The sequence below is a fragment of the Lates calcarifer genome, linkage group LG5, assembly GCF_001640805.2.
Source record: "Lates calcarifer isolate ASB-BC8 linkage group LG5, TLL_Latcal_v3, whole genome shotgun sequence".
NCBI lineage: Eukaryota > Metazoa > Chordata > Actinopteri > Centropomidae > Lates > Lates calcarifer.
The window spans coordinates 19,223,815-19,246,296 of NC_066837.1; the positions used below are offsets into that span (position 1 = coordinate 19,223,815).

The 22,482-nt window shown below is 41.6% G+C and overlaps 1 protein-coding gene across 2 annotated transcripts in view; it reads right to left on the bottom strand.

Annotated features, from left to right (window-relative positions):
- Nucleotides 1-431: 431 nt before the first annotated feature.
- LOC108875765 (E3 ubiquitin-protein ligase SMURF2) overlaps nt 432-22,482 on the bottom strand; it is a 62,166-nt gene continuing 40,115 nt past the window's right edge. Inside the window, exons 8-20 of one of the 2 annotated variants that reach the window (XM_018664884.2) lie at nt 21,490-21,701; nt 19,415-19,499; nt 17,796-17,954; nt 16,492-16,545; nt 9,034-9,247; nt 6,916-7,019; nt 6,697-6,811; nt 6,130-6,308; nt 5,278-5,415; nt 4,948-5,068; nt 4,611-4,812; nt 4,085-4,160; nt 432-3,942 (exon numbers count right to left, since the gene is read on the bottom strand). In XM_018664884.2, the coding sequence (XP_018520400.1) occupies nt 3,843-3,942; nt 4,085-4,160; nt 4,611-4,812; nt 4,948-5,068; nt 5,278-5,415; nt 6,130-6,308; nt 6,697-6,811; nt 6,916-7,019; nt 9,034-9,247; nt 16,492-16,545; nt 17,796-17,954; nt 19,415-19,499; nt 21,490-21,701 (1,759 nt within the window). In that variant the 3' untranslated portion in view covers nt 432-3,842. Of the gene's footprint in view, nt 3,943-4,084; nt 4,161-4,610; nt 4,813-4,947; nt 5,069-5,277; nt 5,416-6,129; nt 6,309-6,696; nt 6,812-6,915; nt 7,020-9,033; nt 9,248-16,491; nt 16,549-17,795; nt 17,955-19,414; nt 19,500-21,489; nt 21,702-22,482 lie in introns of both variants that reach the window. The other variant, XM_018664883.2, reaches the window with a different exon arrangement.

Genomic DNA, 22,482 nt, shown 5'->3' on the forward strand with positions numbered 1-22,482 from the left:
TTAAAAGTTTTAGTAATTTTAGTAATTTTAATGTAGGCTACTTAGGTACAATTTTGAAATACTCACACACATTTTATGGTACACTGATCAAATGTGATGTGTTGTTGTAATCACGCTGCATAAACCAGCAGGTAAAATTAGCTCCACTTTGACCAGCGACAGCATTAAAATGCCATCTGCACTTTTTAATACTATGCACCATATGTACATTTTGATTCTGATTGATTTCCACAACTGACATGATTTCCTCTTAAGGTTTGGCTAACTCGTCTTTTGACTTGATGCAAGTAATCACTGATGCTCGTGTTGCTCGCCAAACTCATACTTACTGAATGTTTATTTCAGTCCATTCACTACAAGCATCAACAATGACATACTGTATCAAAATCATCTCAGTGTTGCAGCAGAAAGAAAGACAGTGATACATGTGATTCTATAAAACATAATGCTGTGAGGTCCAAACAGCATAGTTTTATTGCTCAGCTTTCTGCAAGGGTACAAGAAGTTTATTACATTGCTTCTTTATTGTCCTTATGTACAGGTGTCAGTTACAAGCTCACAGAGCAGCTGATGTGAAAAACTAGGAACACGTATACTGTAATAATAAATACAAAAACAGAGAATCAAAAGAAATAAAACATGGTGCAGTTTAAAAGAAAAGAATTTTCTGTTTTGTACTGAATTCAATCTAAAGTCATTTACACACGCACACACACGAATTTGCACATTTAACTGTAAATTTGTGCTTGAAAGTGTGTGGGGGGAGATTGTTGTTATAGTTTGTGATCAATTCAACCATCATTACAATACATAATTTTGTCCAGAACTGTCTCTAAATTTATTCAAGTAGATTAATCCAATTAATCAGAGTAGACAAAAATGTCTTTCCTTCAGAGCTTGATTAAGTTAACAATAACCTGCAAAATTGTACAGGAGGTGCGACAAATTTGGCTGCTTAACTGGGGAGAAGTGTGATTTCCCCTTGTCTGGAAGTACTCGACCCCCACAACTTCTGCACTGAAGACTGAACCAGCCAGAAAACTTGGTGCCAACAAAAAGTAACAAAGAGCAGAAGAGGACTGTGTGCACTGGACAAACATACATGTGTGTGCATATCAAGAACATGTGTGTGTATATATATGTGTGTTATCTACATAAAAATCAGTCCATTAACTATTTGGTAAATAGAAGGAAGTGTCTGATTATAACTTGGAGCCCAAGTATGCATAATGTGTGCAAATAAACTTGTAATGCATTTCTTTTCTGCCTCTGAGTCAGGTTATTAAAGGTAAAATCAAATAAATTCTCTGCAACTGTACAAAGACGACTATTTCAACCTCATGTGTTTTGTCTGTCTGTTTTTGTGACATGATGACCACAAAGTTTTTAAAAAAAAAAGTTTTCTGAATCAGCTGACAAACTTCGTGGTTGCAAATAAATGCAGGCAGAATACATATTTAAAAAAGAACACTTAACTGATTTTTTCCAAGTTGACAAGTTTTCTAAGAGTAATAATTAAGCAAATAAATAGGCTTGATCGCTCGAGCATCCATTCATGCAGAGGTTTTTTGTTTGGTTTTTTTTTTTTGGGGTGGAGGCTCTGGTGACAGAGACGTTCCTCACTGTTGTCTCTCTTGGTTTTTAGTGACTTTTCATTTTGGTTGAACATTTTCACTGTGTAGCACCCAGGAGGAGTTCAGCAGCAGTCCATCGCCAACATTTGCAGCTCTGAGGACACGAGTCTGCCGACAACTGTTTGGCCTATTTCCTCGCTTTAAAAAAATCATGTTGTGAACAGACTGCTCTTGTGCATATGATATAATATGGTTGTCTGTCTGTGCTGTTTGGTATACAGTGATGACATAGGTGTCCAGAGCAGCAAATATGGCCTCTCTTGTTTCTTGTTTCTCCTGTGAAGGTATATGTGTGTGTGTCAAAGTGAATGTGATTGACCAAAAGATCATCTCACTTTAAACTGCTGTTTTACACTCTATGATGGGTTTTAAGACAGGGCCTCTGAAATATAATTTCCATTAATACCAGTTTTACCCCTCCTCACATACTAGCCTAATAAATGTAAAAATAAAAATAACAAAAAATAAAACAAAACAAAAGGACAACTTCACCTGAGAATGCAAAGAGGTCTGAGACAGACACCAACATGCTTGCATTTAAACTGAACAGAAAGAACAAGCAACAATATACAAAATAGCTATGTATTTGTACATATATACTCAAAAATTACAGGTGTATAGATACTTTTTTACTCTGTATATTTCTAATGTAGTTGTATAGCAAATGAAACATGATATATTTTAATCTAATGTGAAGAAAGCACTCCTGCCATCACTGCTCAGTTTGTAAAGTGCTCTAAAGTGACAAGAGAGAGAGAAAGAAATACTTCTGCCTTGTTAAACTGATGTGACTGAAAATAGACATTTGCCTTGAAAAGCTTTTTAATCAAGCCTGGTCCCGAGGACAGTTGTGCCCTTTTCACATATGATCTGACAGGAAGTGTGCTGAGTAACGCTGAGTTGTATAGAATGAGGAAAAAAAAACAACAAAAAACATGCATACTTGTAATTGCCGGAGAGAAATGTGCGAATAAGAGAAAAGGAAGACGAACCAGGCTCAAACAGTGAAGTTCGATCAGCTTTGCGGCGACATGTACAGGATGCTGTGCTAGCAGAGTTGAAGGGGAACTCTTCTACAAATTGTCTACCTTCCTTGCATACGAACGTACATTTGTGTACACATGCAGAATCACACAGGCACACACGTTTACAAGAGCGAGTGGCTACACAGTGTGCAGTGACTCAGGGAGAAAATAAGATTTATGCCTTCTTCTTTACCAGAGTCCTTCCCTCATCTTTCAACGACCGCCACAGGCTCGACTCAAAAACGCCACAAAACATCAGACCTACTGTACATCCAAATCAGTCTGTATGAGTTCCATTTCAAAATGATATATCCACTATTTAAATGATACAGTTTTTACAGATACAAAATGACTGCTGGTATAAAAACTGAATTAATAATGGAGCATGGCTGTAAAAACAAAAGATTTTCTGCTCTGAATTTATATGACATCAGAAACCAACTTTTACGAAGAGAAAAAATGATACATAGCATTTTGGAATGAAACCCTTCAAATGTCAAAGCATTACACTGAGGTAGGATGGATTTGTGGCGCTCCTACAAGATGAAGCACACCAACTCTGCCGCCATGAGGACTGGAAGGTGTATTGGTTGAGGTTACGATGGCTAATATCTAGGGCAAGTTATGGCTACCTGCAATGTTAAAGATTCAGTAGCATGACAAGGATCAATTCAATCAGTTCAAATTGCAAAACAAAAATAGTGACTCACTGTTCTCAAATGCCACAGATAAATTCGGAAAAGGATATTGAGCTGTATGTTGATAATCTGCTTCCTGATTTGATTAGATTTCAAGTGAAATGACCAGGCACTGCAGGTCTTTTCACCCTTTCTTTTTTAATTGCAAAAAGGAGTCGACAAAAACAAAGATATAAAAAAAAATGTCTGAAGAAATGCTGCAGCTCTTAATTTACTCTCTGTATTTCATGTGAACTACACCTCAAGAAAACAAAAACATAAACAAAAAGGGATGGGATGATTCTCTAGCAGCTGTTCAAACAGATATCAAGAAGAGAAGAATGTGGACTGCGGTGAGAGAAGAGGAAGACTGTGGGCTGGTCAAAGACGCACGTGTCGGGCTCTGAAGGAGCCTGTCGGCGTGTCGTGCTGACAGTAATAGTCTTATCAGAGTCCTGCACACAGTTACACATGTTCACGCACAAACACACTCTCCAACGTGTCTCTCATTCCACTGCAAAGCCGCAGGTCTCCTCGATCGCCGTCAGCAGCTTGTCGTACAGCTTGTCGTAGCTCTCGTAGGGCGGAATGTCAATCCGATTGAAGCTGGAGAGAGGAGAGAGACCAGAGAGATGAGTTTGTAAGAATGAAGCAATGAGATTTCAAAATATATTATTTGCCATTATTATGATGAAATAGTCTTGTGTGTGTAAATGAGTTTGTGTCTGAAGTTGCATGTGACACACACCAGGTATGGGCTTTGGGTAGATTGTTGGTGTTGGCATCAATCTGATGAATGGTGAAGAGTCTGGGCCCTGCAGCACCTGCAGGCAAAACACAAAGGACCCAAAACAGTCGAAAAAAAGTCCTGCTCTCTCTGTAATCTAGCCTTTGTTCCACTGGCCACATAATGGCTGCCATAAGGAACTTCAGTTTTTGAATGCTAACACAGTAAATCAATTCCTTGTCTTTGAGGTCTCTGAACTTAGTAGAGATACCCATTTCTTTTAGAGTATGGGCAGTAAACACTATCATGTTTCAAAGCTGCTGAAGGAATGACAAAAGAATTCCTCTGTAAGTGGTGAAAACTAGCAGAACAGAAGCTAAACCAGAACTCAGGCAGACGTCAACTCTCTAAACTGTTAGGAAAGGCTACAGAGTTCCAACTAGGAGACAGGTTATCACACACACACACACACACACACACGCACACACACACACACCACACACACACACACACACACGCACACACGCACACAGAGTCAGGTAAGTACCCTGTAAAGCTTTAAAGCCTTGCAGCGGGACTCTGGACGAGCCAGTAACAAACTGCAGTAGTCGGGCCCTCCTCTCCTCGTCAAACGACTCCACGGCTTTCCAAAACCACTTGACGATGTTGCTGTCGGGGGTGCAGTGCTTCAGACGGGTGTTGGACTTCCAGTCTGAGATGTCAATCTTTCCCAGGCCACACACAATCAGCTGAGAGTAGAGCGGGAGAAAGAAGCAGTTTCATTTATAGGCATTACACCGGTACAGTGTACCCAAGCTGTTTTCACTATATTTTGTCAACAGTGAAATAATGGCTTTTATTCTGAAGGAGTTCTCTACCTGTACCTCCAGCTCCTTCTCGTCAAAGGCTTTGAGGAGGTGCTCAGGGATAACCTCATTGAAGCCTTTTTGCAGGGCCAGAAACTGGGCCTCGATGCCATGCAGGAAACGCCAATTCACATACAGCCTACAGAGGAGAAGAGAGAGGAGGGACGGTAAGAAACAAGGTAAGAAAAAGTCATCTGTCAACATATTAAACACTCGACTTTGAGTAAAATACAACATGACACTGACTTTAAGGCAATGAGACTGAAAATTAGCATGAACACAGTGAAAATGTGAGAAAGTGTACTTCATGTTGTTTTTCTGTATTCACATGCTCAGCCTTCTCCATACCTAACATACTCCTTCTTGGTGTCCTCTGTGACAGGAATACTCTTGCCATTGGGTTTCAGTTCATGTTGGATGATTTCTCCGTAGGCATTGTGCTCTACACAGAAAGTGTGATCCAGGACGCCAGTGATGTCATTGTCCCTGAGCAGAGAGAGAGAGAAAGTACAACATGTCACAACAGGAATCAGCTCTCAAATGTTATCCCTTCATTTTTTAAGGATTTGTACCAAAAAAAAAAAAAACATAGACAGAGTAATCTGCAGTCCACATGATCAAACTAACATATTCAAAATGTACCACCAATGTGTTTTATTGTGATTATTCTTAGCACCTGATTAGTTGTTGAGTTTTCACAGGTGTCTTTAATTTGCTGAAATTAATTCTCTTTGCATTTGATAAAATACCTTTGTACTGGTCAGCGATGACTCAGCACCAATTACTTCTTGACAATCATCAGAACGTACAGTAGAAGTAAACAATTTTAGGAACTATCAGAATGAGAATAACACAGCATCCACGCGTGGTTAACACTTATGTTTTAAGATTCTGTACCTCTCCACTGTGTCAAACGAGAAGGACGACACCAGTAGAGATGTTCATTTTTGAGAGAAAACATTCACCGGAATCTGGCAGTAGAGGGCGCCACAATCATTAGAATTGGTTTGGTTTTTGCAAAACAGCTGAGGACAAAGTGCTGGTGAGTTTGTGTATGCATCTGAAGTATGTGTGATCTATCATGTTTTTAATGTTTCCTATGTAATATATTGACACATTTTCTTTTCTTTTTTCCCCCTATATACAAGACTGTGGAACATTAAGAAAATAATGGGCTGCCTGGAAAAAAAAAGGTCTTACAGAATCCAGACGAGGCTGTTGTGGAGGTCAGGATCGACAGACTCCATATCGTCCAGCGTGATCGGTTTTCCCAGCAGCTGTTTGTAGAAGGGCAGGGTGAAACCTCCATCAATGTAGTGGCCGTGGAACACCGCCATTCCCATGATACGACCCACGAAGTGGAAGTACGACAGATGCTCCTGCAGGTGAAAAGGGGGAAATTAATAAGAAGGCTTTAATTCATAGCGATTTTAATAAAAATCAATTTATACAGCTTCAGTTTTTATCACAATGCCACTATCTAAGAGGTATACTCAGGGGAGGAGATAGTTCACATACTGAGCAGAATCCAATAAACCAAAATAAAGTTATATCACTATAAAAATTTTATTTATAACAACAAATCAACTCTTTTGCCTTTTTTATAGCCATATAAAGTTCACATGATGTTATATGAAAATCCATCTGACTCTAATTTCAACATCTGAAGACGTCCTACAAAAAAAATTTATAGATACATTTTACATCTGATGACTGGCTGGATACATAAATTTCTTATCACATGTCTAAAACTAAAAAAATTCCTACCGGGTTGACAGCAGAGTCAGGATTAATCTGTAGAGTGTAGATGTCATCTCTGGAGTACTGGAACAGGCCGTAGTACGGGTTCAGCATCTCATGGGACAGCAGGTATAACCACTCCCTAACACACATACCCAGATTCAATGTGAAAAATGTATTTCAAACAATGCAATTAACGTTAGCTGACATTTAACATCACAGGAGGATAAACGTGTGACAAATTACCTTGCTACCCCGCCATAGTCCAGTCCCTCCTCTCCTCTGAATTTGATCATCAGTCTTTTCCAGAGATCCTTTGGACGCATCTTCATCACCTGTCGGTACGACTCCTACGGTTCAACACAAACAGTAAATGTAATATTACACAGTACATTAAACAAGGCTGGCTTTAATATCACTGAACAGGCCTTTACAAAGCAACACCTTAACCTTTGCTGAGTTGAAAAACAGTAACTTTGGAGCTTTGCTGGTATGCGTGTGTGCAAATGGTGTGTGAAGAAGTGTGACGCCTACAAAAATAAGATTGGTAGGGGACTAACACACACCTTCAGAGATACCAGGTACTCATGATGTGTGGGATGGAGATTGCAGGAATAAATCAAAACAGCCTGGTCTGTCCAGCTGTGTAAGCGGTTGGACTAAATTAGGTTGAAGTGTCACGCTTATGTTATGGAAATGTGGAGGTTGATGTGAAGGAATGAATTTATTCATTGCAGATACAGATAGACTTCCTCTTTACAATCAAGGATTTGCATGTAGAGCAGAGGGAGAAAACACACAGCTACAATGTCACAATAGATTATTACTAGACTGTATTTTACTAAGTATTGTTTAAAAAAAAAAAGATTCCAATGTATCTTAATAATTCTGTTTTGCCTGTTACTTCCCTTCATCATGCCCCCTCCCCCAAAGTTACAGTTAAACAAATAGTGAGTGTGTTTCCTTTTTACATTACATAAGAGTCTTCTCTCTGTCTGTCCTCTCAGTGGAGACCAGAGACTCAAAGGCCTGCGCCACAATAAACAATCTCCTGCCGCAGAAACAGCACTGCTGCAACTGAGAAAGCATGACAGAGCTGGGCAGCGCAGAGAGGACTGTGAGCTGCAGTTTATTCGAGCCTGCTAACACAAGATTCATGGTTACAAGGCTCAAATTATGGAGTCCTGCTAATGGTGCGGATGATGTCTTCTCAGTCGCACAACCAGGTTGCAGGCAAAAGCTGAGGTATGTGTCCAGCTCATTCGAAATGTTGGTGAGAGGAAACAATTGTATCAAAAGTGTCTAAAACATTAAAAACTATCATTGCATTGATGACTGAATATATTTCTGTTAATCAAATGTCAACATGTGGCAGGAAACATGCATAAATAAGGAGTCACACTATAACCATTGTAAGTACATGCACACCTGTGTGCACACAGGCCAGTGGTAAACTGCAGAGCTGGTTCCTGCATGAAAACCTCAAATGGATCTGCAGAGCTGGTTTTCACACTTAACTTTCCCCTTCCACAGCTGTCACGTCGAAGGGGGATGAAGTCATATTTTTCATTGCTCAACTTGTAGTTATGAAGTTATGTCTGGCCCCGAACACTTGCCACTGCTGCCTTAGCTCCTTTTCTCACCCGCTCCTTACACCCCACCCCCCACCCCCCTCCCTCTCTTCAACCCTTTAGCTGCTGAAATCATCCAGAAAGAATGCCTTTGCCTTGGTAGAACAAATGATTGTGAGAGCAAGGAAAAGAGAGACAGGGGAGGAGAAGAAAAGGGGTAAAGAAATAGCTTTTTCGTAGTGTTGTGAAGGCCTTTCTGTTCTGCTTTTCCCTGGAAATCATAAAGCGGTTCTGAGTACTGGTTCTGTGCTGCCCCGGGCCCTCTTCTGGCGCACATCGTAAATGTGGTGAAAAAATGCCAGTAAAATGCAAAGATCTGGTTTTTGCCATTGTTTTCATGGATGTTTGGATTTTGCATGTCAGAATGTAATGCCTTGAATGCCAGATGATGGATTTTGTGAGCACATTGTCGGTTCATAGCACGTAAATTCATGGTAAATTCAGTGTTGTTATTCAGTCATTTGCATGCGTCCATTTGCAGCTGTGCTCAGCTGCCTTTCACATGTTTCCTTTTATGGTTTAAGGCACATGTGGAACATTTCAGTGAAATTAAGTTTCAGGTGCATGATGGTTCATGATCTGTGAACATGAAGGAAGGAAGTGTTTATATTCACTTTGCAGCCTGCTAAAACAAGTGCTTTGCAATCATCTAGTTTGCATGTTTAGTGTGTGAAAGGGTCATCCTGTGTTAAGCTGTGTAGTTTTTTTTTTTTTTTTTTTTTTTTTTTTTTACCTCAAATATCTCCTCACGGCAGACTTCGATGCGGCAGTGGCCAGCCTGGGGTTGTTGCTGAGACAGTTCCTGCCGCAGGATCTTCAGCTTCTGCACCAGGTCTCTCTTGTACTTGGGCACCGTCAGGCACTCTGCTTCTTCGGGTAACTGGGCGGGTGACAGAGCTTGCTGAGGGCCACCAGGAACACCCTGGTCCTTCAACTGAGTCGGATGACTGGAGGGATACGGTGGTTGAAAGGGAGGTGGGCAGATGAGGGAGGGGAAAAGACAGAGAGTAGTCATATGTCAGTTTGATTTATCATTCACTTAAACAGCAGTATTGAACAGGTTGTCCTGAGCTGCCCTCTCCAAAGGGCAATTTCCATTCGGTGTATTGCAGCTGTTTACTGTCACAAGGTCATAGGGGATATTTTTCATGTGGACCGCTTTTGTGGAGGCAAAAGAATTATACAAAGATAGAAGAAAGAGGCATATGTCCTGTAGGGAATTCCCCAGCCCCTCCATCTCAAATATCCTCTAACCGCTGAACTAGGGAGTTTTGTAAGAAATTCCCTCTCCAGCCCTCACCCTCCTCACTCCTCTCAAAGCAAAGTGCGCTAAACAGAGAACTAAGCCCTGAGTAAATCTGATCCAGACCTGTGGACAGGCTGGGGCTTTGACCAGACGTTTGATAAATATCACCACCAGGAAAGACAGAGAGGGAGATAAAACCTGAGTAAGCAGAGAGAGCAAGACACACACAGGGAAGGAGAAAGGGAGAAATATACAATAGGAGAGTGGTGTGAGGGTAGCTGGCGCCTCTGCCTCAGCTGGACAGATAAGTCAATGTGTTCTCTTTGCCCTCCTCCGCCACACGTTTCTCTCAGTGTCTAACCTCTCTAAATTTCCTTTTATAAAAATTCCCCCCTAAATCTCCAGCTGTGTCTCCACATCTATGACTCTTTTGCATCCCATGACATCTTTACTTCTTGTCTATAGCCTACAGAAGCTGACGGCCAAGGATGACCCCTGGTAGGTACCCCTGCCCACAACCAACCACAACTGGAACTTCCGTCATCCGGCCACCGGAGCTGCCACCCTTCCTCATATTTTAAGGTTGAGGGGAAATAAACACCAACGTTTCTGTAAATGTCCAATCTTGTTTCTGTCAACCTTCTCTGGGCAACAAATGCTGTTCTGATAAATGTAGAATTCAGCCACTGCTCTGAGTTCATGTTTGCGTGGCCAAAGTGCAACCTCATTTTGCAGTTTTGCAATTTCAGGTTAAGTGTGGGGAAGGGCGTGAGCGGGGAAGCATGCCTGACGCACAGTGGACCGACGAACCTGACTCCTGACCTTTATCCCCTTTTGCTCAGTTGCCATTCAGAGCCTGCATATTCTAAGAAAGGATGAGATACAAACTTGGCAAAGATGCGCCATGGTCAGTGTTCTAGTTTTGGCCTCCCTCAGTCCTCGCTGTGGTGTTGGTGGTGAGATGACTGGGTGGGCCTCGTAAAAACATAATCCATCTCCCCCTTCAACAGGACAGCAGCCCTCGTCTTCCTGTGAGGAGACGCTGAGCCAGCAGACGACTTCTTAAAAAGAAGCTACTGTCCTCCTCTGGGAGTGGAGTGTTGAGGCTGCTGTTGGCTACACAAAAAGGCGGCACACAGAGAGGCCTGAATTGGTATATAAAGGCAGGAGAGGCCTTCTAAGGTAGCAGCACATAGCCACCCACTTATTCCGACACTCATTGTACACTTGGGTTCTCTGGTTCAGTAGGTTGAAAAAGGCCTCATCTATTTGGGCTTTCCAAACTAAACGGGTGCAGTGTTTCGCCAGTCTATCCCTGTATAATCAAGTCCGCTGCTATTTATTTTATTGGCAGGCGCTGGGGCTCCTAGCATGTCAAAGAAAGGGTAAGACTGCAGCAGAGCAGTCCTGAAAACCACTTTAGGAAGGAGGAGGGGAAGAAAAGATGACCTTAAAACAAAATGGAATGAGTTGCTTTTGGCTGGGAAGCTCAAGAACCATATAATAAAGCGTAATTTTCAGCGCACTTTTTTTCCTTCTGAGGGCACAGTGTAATTAAAAATACGTTTCAACATAGTTCATCGTCTCTGGTTTCCAAACGGGACGATCTCTGCATATTTGATGGTAAATATAGAAAATACAAGCAAAGCTGAAAATCTGCCCGAGCTGAAAGAGAGAAATGGTTCCTATTGCTGTGACAGCTTGGGTGAAATACGACGTTTGGGAAGAAATATAAACTTTGAAATTCGATGTATGAGCCAGAGGATTTTATTATTGTTATTCCAAGGTAGAGAGAGTAGGGGGAAAGAAGCTGAAGAAGTCAAGAAATGAAGGAGTGAACATTTTCCTGAACTGGATCACCTGCACCTGAACCTGCAGAGTCATTATAGGCCTCCATCCTCTTTCCTGTGTTTGTAGGGAGGTAGACTGGGTGTGTGTCAGGTGAGAGAGTGCATGCACAAGAGAGCAAGTCTGCATGTCTGTTTATGTAAGACAAACTTCTTTTCTATGGCAGCCAGCACAGGTGGGCCTGCAATGAGTGTTGAGTAAGTGTAGCGGTGTGAAAGCCGCACCAGCCACCACAACACACCCACTCTGCCCCCCACCCAGTCCAGAGAATCAAAGGGTCCTTTATGCTCATAGTATCAGCTGGTGCCCTACTCTTTACACTTGCCTAAAAAGCAGGAGAGGGCGGTGAGGTCAGCCAAAAAGTGCCACGGCTGCCGACTCTGCAGAACGTGGACTCAAAGTGCGTATATATGTGTACAGAACTATTTACATAGATAATACATGTGTGTTTTGCCAGTAAAAGTGTGACCTCTAACATTCTTCCCAACTGCCAAGCTCCCACATCTGCACGCTTCTACCTTCTCCAAAAGTACATGAAGTACAGGAAACCAGCAGCAGACAGACTGTGGTGACGAGACTGCCTACAGACTAAAATATGTTGCATCTGAAGACACTTTCTGAGAATGACAGATTTGAAAAAATTCTGCTTTCATTTGATTTTTATGCACAATTTCCAATGACAAATATGGCTAGAAGAGGAGAAAGTTACAAACCTAGAAGAAGCCAAAATGCTACATTCCACGGCATGGGAGAGCAAAAAACTAAATAAAACAGAAGTTATTTGTTAAGAGTGAAATAATATTTTTTTCTGGGAATTTAAGCTTTCATCCAGGCTATCCTCTTCTGTTCACTCCTATACAGGCTGCCCCTTAATGCTCCACGTACAGACATACAGAACATTTATCCTACTATATATACTGTTTAGACGGCATTTACTGTACCGTCAAGTCACATATGAGGTTTAAAAAGTACGGTAGAAAATACCAAGCACTGTACTTATTGTCGATATATACATGGGATTTACTGCTAACCCAATAATTTGATTTATATTTACCTTTCATAGGTTAAATATACCACACAGGCATAATGTACCAAGTATAATCATCACTTCAACATCAATGCAAATATTGATATAAATGTCATGAAGATTTATAACTTGGTTGGGAAAATACCTGCTGATGCCCACTAAACTTAAACCCAGTGCCAACTAAAAATACCTTCGGCAAACACTGATGTAATCTTTCAGACATATACTATGCGCTGGTGCGAGGGAGGAAGCTAAGTATGTGAGAAACAGTGTGGCAGACCACAGTAATGTAGCTGTGTCTGACTGTCTGACAATTCAAGGCCTTCATCAGTCTGAGGTTGACGGCAGCAGGGCTGTCTGAGTCACATTTAAACCAAGATGTGTCCTGGAGGATCAGCAGACTGAGGTGCAATGTGTAGACTCAAAATGGTGTAATATCAAATCTGTTCCACGCCATCTAATCTTGCAGACAAAATATAAACTGTTTCTGCAGACGGGGATAGAAAAATACACCCACCAAACAACAAAAATGGGCTAAGGAATGCAAGGTAAATCAACAACTGCTAAATTCTATTTACCAAAACTTTTCTTCAGCAGGACAATGAGGAAAAAATGTCTTAAATGTTTTATATTAACCACCAACAGCACAACTGTATCTGAAAATTTGATGTAATTTTTTTAAAAGGCCACTTTTCAGGTATCATTACAAAGAACACACATGGCTAAAGCAAAGCTAGGAACACTTTGAACTAATTATATATATTTTTTAAATCAAGCATTTTTGCCTGAAGAAGAAATACTAAGAGGTCGTGACAACACTGTGTTGACAAAACATCAGCCGCACTTATTTGACCCCAAAGCACAGCCAAACATCCTGTCTGACAACTCGGCATCGAACAGTTTTCCCCTGAAAGAAACAGACTTGTCATTATTTTCATCACCATCACTTCCTTTTCAGGTCGATGCTGACAGCTCAGCTTGCAGTATGTTTTTACTTTAAGTCAATGTATCTCTTTTTTCACTCTCTCTCTCACTCTTGGTTTAATCAAAGCAAGTCTCTCTCCTACAATTGTTAAATTTGTCCAACTGACCAGCTCTGTTTTCTCCTTTGCCAAGTGCTATATTTTATTCTTTTGATTTAATTTGGTGTCTGTCTACAAGAAAAGAAAAAGAGCATGAGAAAGATGAGCCCCAACAATAATGAAAACATCTTTCAGTAGTACAAAGGGAGCAGGGGCCTGACAACTCGATGCTGCAAGAAAAAAAAAAATCCCTCTGCACTCCCTTTCTCTGCAGCATGCATACTTTCCTATGCAACACCTTTCAACTGAACAAAGTCAAAACACTATATACGCCACTATGTGGATATCTAAAGAAAACAAAGATTTTCTGTTTTGTTTTGATTTTTTCTTATACCCCACACAACAGGCACTCAGCTCATCCTAACATGCAACCCTACCCCTCAAAACCATGACCTCCATTCTCCCTATATGGAAACAGGTCAGTGCAGTGCCTCATTACAGCAGGGCCATAGTGTGTGAATGTGCGTGCGTGCATGCGTGCGTGTGTGTGTGCGCACAAGTGTGTGTGTGTGTGCAGTGAACCTATGCAGATGTTGGGTGAAATATTCTTCAATCCTGGCATTCATAAAAGACAGATGTCCTGACACCGAGCCAGCCGAGAGGCTGATAACTTTAACAGTTTTTGGAGCACAGAAGAGGGTAGGGGGGTGGGTTAGGGTTAGTGGATAGAGAATGAGTGAGGACAGAGGAGATGACAGGAAGGGGGAGGTGTGGAGATTAGAGGATAAAAAGAAATGAACAAGGACAGTAGGAAAGAGGACAGAGTGAGGTAGTGGTTGGCAGTTTGACTGGTTGCACTGGTTTCTCTTTATACACCAGAAAGCCTTAGTAGACCAGAGGATAAGGTATGAAATGCTTCAAGGAAACTGTCAAATGTTCAGATTTCCGCACACTGGGTATGTACATGTACAGTATGTGGAAACAGACTGTTGTCTCCTGCCTGCGTCTCCCCATGTGGCCTCTGTATGTCTGCCTGCTGTTGTTGTTGTTTTTATGGGCCTGCTGTCAGTCACCCACAGTGTTTAGATTTGAGCCTCTCAGCCAGTAAACAATCCAACATTATGTCTGGATTGTTGAGACCATTTAGCACGCCCAATAAAATTTAGTGTTTCAGAGCCAAAGTCAGTAGGCAGCCTCATCACCACAGTCTGCACTACACTAATCTATTTTAATTCTTTCTCTACCACTCTGAGAGAGAGAGAGAGAAAAACCTTTAAACAAAATACTGTTAGAGGATTTTTGACCATGAACTGAAGCTGCTTTTCATGACACTGCGATTTGTCTACAGTGGTGAAATGATTTCATATGAAAAGAGAAGTATTTAGGCAGAAGTGTTGTTGCCAACTTTTGGCTATGGGTGTTAAAAACTTTCGAACAGACCGACGTCAACTTAAGCAAAACTATTTGAGCATGGCCCTACTTACTGTTACAGTTTGCCTGTTGTGCATTTTAAACTTCTTAAAATAATTATAATCAATACTGATTTCTTGACTCCATTTCATGCAAATGCAGCTGATTTGGCTGATAGTTTGGAAGCCACCATAAAAATCTGATTTGCTTGAATATCTATTCAACTTATGTCAAGAATCTGAAAAAAAAACCAAAACAAAACAAAAAAACCCTCAAAATCTGGCAAGGACCTCCGTGATCATATTTATTCAGATACAGGCCAAATAAAGTGCAAGTGCTTATTGCTGTGACGCAGCCTATATGTAGAGGGTGTTCTCATTTTGTTTTCATTAATCAGTATGTATCATGAAAAAGCTCCATTAGAAATTAGAGCTTGTTAATTTTGACCGTCTCACAGCTTTAAAACTTTGTCTGGACTCTCTCAAATCTCTCCTAATAAGGAGTCAGACAAGCAGTTAATGATGCTGACTGGATAACATAGCTGAGCTTCAACTCACAACCAGGGGCTATTCTGACACATATGGATACTATTTGACCAAATGACCAGATGTTGATTTCCCAAACATGTCCGTCGTGCCAGCCGCTGTTATTGCAAGAGGTTTTGACTAAGAATTTGTGCTAAAAAAAGCAAAGGGGAAAAATCTCCACATCTTGATGTTCTTCTTGTTCAAGTGATTTGTACCTCATATGCAGGCAGGCTGTAAGTAAAGAAAACTACCAGGCAGCCAAAATACCTGAAAAACAATCCTAGAATTCAGTTTATCATACTAATCAGTGATTCATATAACGCAATCACGGGTTTCTCCCGCAGGAAAATCACAGATGCTTTTACAAGCCGTCATTTTCACTAAATACAAAGTTGAAGAACTAACGCACCGCTGAAGTATTTCACCCATGTGTGTTCAGTGAGGCTATGAGAACTCGTGCTAAGCTAACAGCTGCTGTGCTAACACATGTTTAGTATTACTTTCCCTAGTGGGGCTGACTTCATAAGGACTCTCTTAGCTGGCTGCGAAGTGAGCTTCAGTGAAGGCAGACTGCTGACAGAGAGCACAAACACACTGAAAGATGGACTGACAACCTCCCCCCTGATATGGATAGCTGGGGTTAGGGGTAGTGTCTGTGTGTGTGCGTGTATTGACTTGAAAGTCGATTCTGGGGAAGGTTACACAAAATGTAACCTTATATATGTGTGTGTGTGTGTGTGTGTGTGTGTGTGTGTGTGTGTGTATATATATATATATACACACACACACACATACATAAACACTGGACATTCCCATGTGAGAGATGATGACAGTCAGCAGTTTCTCTTCATGATAATGTAACTATAGGTGTATGTGTGTGTCTGCGTGGCTATGAGTGATTGGTTACTGAAACTGCTTTACACACAGACAGCTGGACTGAGAGTATGAACGTCTCTGTCCACCTGTGAGTGCTGATTGCATTGTTCACATGTATGTATGCCACAGATCATATGCAAGTGTGCGTACACATAGACAGTACGCTGCCTTCATGAAAGTATGTGAGCGTGCATGTTTGTCTGCACAAATGTCCGTGTATGCGTGTGTGGGTTACCTGAGGTTAGTGTTTTGGCTGTCCATGGCCACACGGGAACCATTTGGACTTGGGCTGCTGGAGAAAACGGGAGGGGAGAGGGGAGTAAAAGACAGAGAAAGACAAAGAGGGAGAAAGTGACATAAAAGAGAAGGTGAATGACAGAGAAGAGGATTGGAGCGTTGAAAACAACAGGGGATAGAATTAAAAAAGGAACAGTGAGACAGATGGGACAAAGAAAAAGTGATACAGAGGAGACGGATAAAAGGACACGAAGAAACAGAATAAGGGGAGATGAGGCAGGGAAATGAGGAGAAGGACAAAAGCAGAGGAAATACACAGAAGTAGGAGACATGAAAACAGTACAAAAGGCCAAAACATGGACAAATAGAAAGAGGAAAGGGAAATGAGAATGACAGAAAGAGGAGAGGAGGAAGGGAAAAGACCATTGGCAGATACAAGAGACAGACAGAGGGTAGGGGAAAGGACAAGTAGAGGAGAACAAAAATATAAGGTGAGACAAATGAAGCCAACACAGTCATCAGTGATTATCTTACATCAGACATATTCATTGCTGGAGGATTCATGACTGTGGCGTGTATCACAGGTTCCCTAACAGTTTTTCCCTCATTTCAGGTTATTCCAGCATCCCCAGACAGGAGTCATCATGTCCATTTCCAGGATGGATAGTGTGAGTGTGAAGCTGCTTTTAAAAACATTGAGCTGCTAACAGTCCTTGGCAGAAAATATGCACAAAGCAGAGAGTGGCTCTGAGTCTAACCTATTAAGAACAATGAGCTGACCAAAACGTTTCACTTGTTTAAGAGCCCTGTCTGAAACTGGTGTGAACAGTGTCCCTGTTTTCTTCTCCAGTTCATTTGCCTCTATTTACATCTCACAGCCAGACCCTCAACACAACCATAGTCTTTAGAGCTTGTTGGAGGATATCTGGTATCTTTTATAATTAAATGACTTTAAAGTCATAATCCCTTAGTTGTTGTGTCACCGAAATCACTGTTTTCTGTGTTTTCGTCTGCAGTAGTTTGAGTATTCAGGGTGGATGGGGCTGTTAATTATACAGAGCAGAGGTAAATATAAAGATTTGCACAGAACAACATATTTGACCGTTTCTGCTTTGGAGAAGTTGTGTCTAAGTACACAGTTCCTTTTATGCAGAAAGAAAACAAATACTGGAACCCCTCAAAAAAAACCAAAAAACAAAACAATTTTTGTGTCCTTGGTAACACAAAGGTATACCACAGCAAAGGTAATGTCCTTGAGTATCCTGTCCAGGAGGGCTAAAACTAATTAATTGATACACTCACTTGAGTACTAGATGCAGGTTAGCAGACAGCCGCGGGTCTGTGAACTGTGTTGTTCGATTGTTGTGGTCGACAAAGTAGACGCGGCCAGTGGCGGTGTTTCTGATCTCCCAGCCTGGTGGCAGTGGGCCAAGCTCCTCACAGTTCACATTGCTTAGGTCCCTGAATAAAATAATAATAAGCCATTAGCAAAAGGATACCACAAATTAAATGAAACTCTAAATGAAACTACAAAGATTGCATAACAAAACATAACAAAACTGCATAACATGGATAATTGAGTCACTATGTTATTACCAAAGCTGATCCACCTCTTCAGGTCAGAGGCACATCAGAGTTACTCAAATCCTTGTCCTTTCTGGGATTCAGATTTTTCTGAAGTCCAATATGAAACAAGAGATCCTGCTCTAGTGTGGTTTTACGTTTTTTTACAGGTGCCATTAGGTATGATGCCCGTTACTTGCTTTTCTAAATTACAATAAAAGTGAAAACCTGTTCAATAAACAAGGAAATAAATTTTGGTATTTAAGGGATAATTTAATAAATAAACATCAGTCCTTCAACAACACATTTAGTGATAGTACTGGTATAAGTGATGAAATATGGACTAACATTAACATTTACATGAAGGTTGAATGTAGTTTTTTTTTTTGTTGTTGTTTTTACAGCAACTTCACAAGACTCAGCCAATCAGAATACAGGGCCGTAGCCTTCAACAGACCCAAGAGCATCAGCTACATTAACATTGCCATTATCCTTGTGACACAGTACCTGCTCTAATTTCTGGATTCTTCTGTCCTGTACGCTGACATTCCCGTCAGTAGAAACCTAAGTCCTGATCTGGGACATTGCTGTAGCCTAAGGAGGTCTTGTGCCTTCGTGTATGTGTGTGTGTGAATACTTTGTCCTTGTGTGAGGTAAGGACACATCACTCAGGGACAAAGTACATGCCTCGCTGCACTCATCACAACATACTGGGTCATTTTAGTATCTGTGTCCAAAATGACCAAGCCCAGAGTTGTGCTGCTGTGTGTTGGACGTTACACTCATGTGCTTCATCACTGAGCAGCAGCTACACCGAGATGCGGCCAAAAATGTAACGCAATAGCACAGCCTGCAATCTCTAGCGAATTAACCAGTGGGCTATTGAGAGTTAGTGAAACTGTGTGATTGAATGCAGAACCACTGGCCTGTGGTGCGTTCATCTCAACATCTGTCCAAAAATTTTCTTTCAGCTCCACATCGGACTCAGGGGTCATTAGTTTGGCTGACCCCGACTTGAGCCTGAAATCTGACTAATAAGACTGTTTTTGAACACAATCCTGAGCAATTAAGGGAGAAATTAGGTCTGGTCCAACCCCAGTCAAGTCCAGTTTGGTCCTATCAGTTTTGGGAGTATGCGTCAGGTTTTATATTAGGATTAAAACTATACAGGCTGTCAAGCACTGTTGTACAATTATCATGTGCTTAAGTCAATAGGTTGTTAATTCTGAGATAATTATGCTCATATTCATAGCTCTTAGTGACATTTATTAACCGAGATTTATAAAGTGCTTTAAAAGCATAAAAATCTGAACAATAAAGGTAAAGAATATACATGGATAAATGCACAAAGAAGTTACCTGGGTACCCGTGGGTCATGCCAGGTGCTGACTCCAGTCTGTGTGTGGAGGAAGTAGACCTGGCCCTGCTGAGTTGTTCTTTGCTCTAAAAAACAAAGAAAATGAATTTGTCAAAAAGCAAAAACAGCACTCAAACAAGCCTGGAACTGCTGATGGAGCTGTTGTTCTGTCTAGTCCAGGTGGGTACGAGCACGGATAGTGAACGTGTGTATTTTGGAGAAAGGGAAGTCTGTTTATAATTGATGTGACAAGCAAACTGCTGGGACAATGTTGAGCTAAGAGTTCCTTAAGGTGTGTGCCAATGTAATCAATTAGTTCCTCTCCAGTCTCCAGTAGGCCTATCCCAAGAGGATGGGGAAAATAAAATGTGAGGGAAATTTATCAAAGACTTCCATGAGTGTTTTTCCTTGCATAGAGTTCCTTGATGCATCCTAGTTGCCTTGTTTTCGCTTAAAGGTTAGTGTGTGCACTGAAACTAATCCACTCCTATTAATCTCTAAAACCAAAGGAAATGGAAAGGAAAATGCTGTCATTCACGCCAAACCCACTAATATAATATACTGTAAACAAATAAGGGAACCGAGGACACCAAGATGAAATCTGAGGAGAATGGTTCTCGTCTGTAATCCGTCATTGGCTTGTTGGACCTTTTGGTTCCATCCAGCTCATGGATGAATGGAGAGTGAGTGTGTGAATGTTGGCACAAGGTGTGTGTGTGTGTGTGTGTGCCACACGGGCGTGGTGTTCATGTGTGTATATTCACCCGCTAATCCATCACTACCCCCCACCCCAACTTCCTACTGGCACAACTCATTTCCTACCCACCTCTCCCTGTCTTTTTTCCCCTCACACGTTCCCCCTCTCTCCCTCATTCTCTCTCACGCTCTCTCACCACACCCAGCCGCTGGTTCAGAGGGTTCAGCTGAGGAAGAAAGCTCACTAGCTGTTGGGCATCAGTGACTCATTTCATCCGACCTCGGCCAGCCTCGGTGGACACAGCAGGACATTTCAAAAGGGGGCACAGGTCCAGCATTGCCATTCAAAATCACTGGCATACAGCCCCACACTTAAAATAATAATTTATTTTACAGACTCTGTGGGTATTGTGGGGTGCACTGTGGCGGACTGTGAAAAGTGCATTTACTCTGAAAAAAAGTTCAGATCTTGGAAAATATACTTGCCTCTGCATTATTTTCCCAATGTGTTTGAATGCTGTAAGTAAGGCCAGCTTAAGAGTCACAGTACAATAAAAAACAAATCCAGTAACTTAAAGTGCCTTTTCTGAGCTAAACACCAAGCTATGAATACCCTGCTCTCCCTCCTTCTCTTCACTGTGGGAATATCAGTCTGCAAAGCCAAAACATTCCAACACTAGAAGTGTTTGCAAACAGAGGAGGAGAGGAGAAGAGGAGAGGAGAGGAGAGGAGAAGAGAGGAGAGGAGAAGAGAGGTGAGGCGGAGTAATAACACAGCAAGTGTTGAATGCAGTTGTCATGATGTGGTGTTGTGGGAAGGAGGGAGAGGGGAGGTGGAAGGGGATTAACAGAGAAAGTGTGAGTGAGCCCAAGGATAGAGCAGGGAAATAGATAGAGTGAGAGAACAAGAGAAGAGGATATAAAGGGCATTTAAACTTTATTCTCATCATTAAAAGAAATAAAATGTTAAAAGGATCACTGCCTCCAGGCTACAAACAAGATACAGCCCAGGAGCAGCTCACCATGTCTTTGATCTGCATATGGTGTATCTTTATGGGTTAAGCCTGGGACTTCACCTCAACTTCGCTTTCCCTCTCAGTAACTCTGGTATCTATACAATGCAATATACTACAGATGACTGATGGCCAGCCAACACACTCCAAAATGTTCAAAAACACAGTACTCTGTTTAGCTGCTGTGGGATTTCATCACCCTTACAGTTACAAGAGTTTTTTCCACATCAATTCCATTCAAGTCTAGGCTGCTAATCATACAATCACAACGCAAGACTTTCTTTACTTTTACAGACTGAATTCTAAACAGGTACTCAGTTAATAGGAGGAGTGATTATGGCTGTGTGTGTCCATGCTGTGTCTCTCACCATAACCCTCAGGAAGGTCAGGCGGTGTATGAAGGTGTGTCCGACTCATGTAGTTACGATGCCGCTGCGATCGCACCCGCCTCTCCTGGATCCGATGTTCTCCCGGCGGGCCGCTTGCCTCGGCCCCATTAACAGGTGTCATCACTGGCGTGTTCTCGTCCACCACGCAGCTCAGCGGACGCCCTGATGGGCTGGAGTACTCTGACGCTGGCCTGGGAGAGAACAGAGCATGCATCTGTTCATATCTATGCAGGCTAAGGTCCTCTCTGTGTGTGTTCTTCTGAGTGTAATTTTAATTTTGTTTCCACTTACATCTGTATTTTCTTGTTAAATGTTTTATAAAGATAAAAAAATTTATTGAAAAAATTGGAAATAGCAAAAACAAAACTTTAAAGAGCTTTTTGCCTGAAAGACCAACTTTGCTGTGAACTGGATAAATAATTTGATAAGAGCAACGTAAGTGTTTGCTTTCATTCCCAGCAGTTACATGTTTGGTTTAGTGTGAGCGAGTAAAAGTGGTTAGCTTTTGGTTTTGGTGAATGTATGAGACTGTGCACCATGTGTACCTCTATTTGCAGAAACCTGGGTGTGAGGAGTGCAAAGAGGTATGTTGCTGTGTGTTATAGGTACGCTAGGGGTTAAGCCTTAGGTGTAGCTGGTTTATTTCTTTTTCTGATGTCTAGACATACACACAAGTGTTGTGTAATTATTGGAGAACAGCTTGTGTCATCAGTCCTCAAGGGGAAAAATGTCTTTCATGGTTATGGTTAAGATTAAAGTAATATGGGTGATTATGGGTTGCATAAGAGCAAAGTCCTCATAACACTGCAGTGGAATCTTAAAGTGTGGTTGTGTGCTACTGAACAACAGGATTTCTAAGGCAGATATCTGATAAGCAGACACAAACACAGACAGGCCGGCTAACTGACACTTTGTGTGAGTGTGAGAGTGTGTGTGTGTGTGTGTGCATGCGGCATGTCTGACCACTGTTTG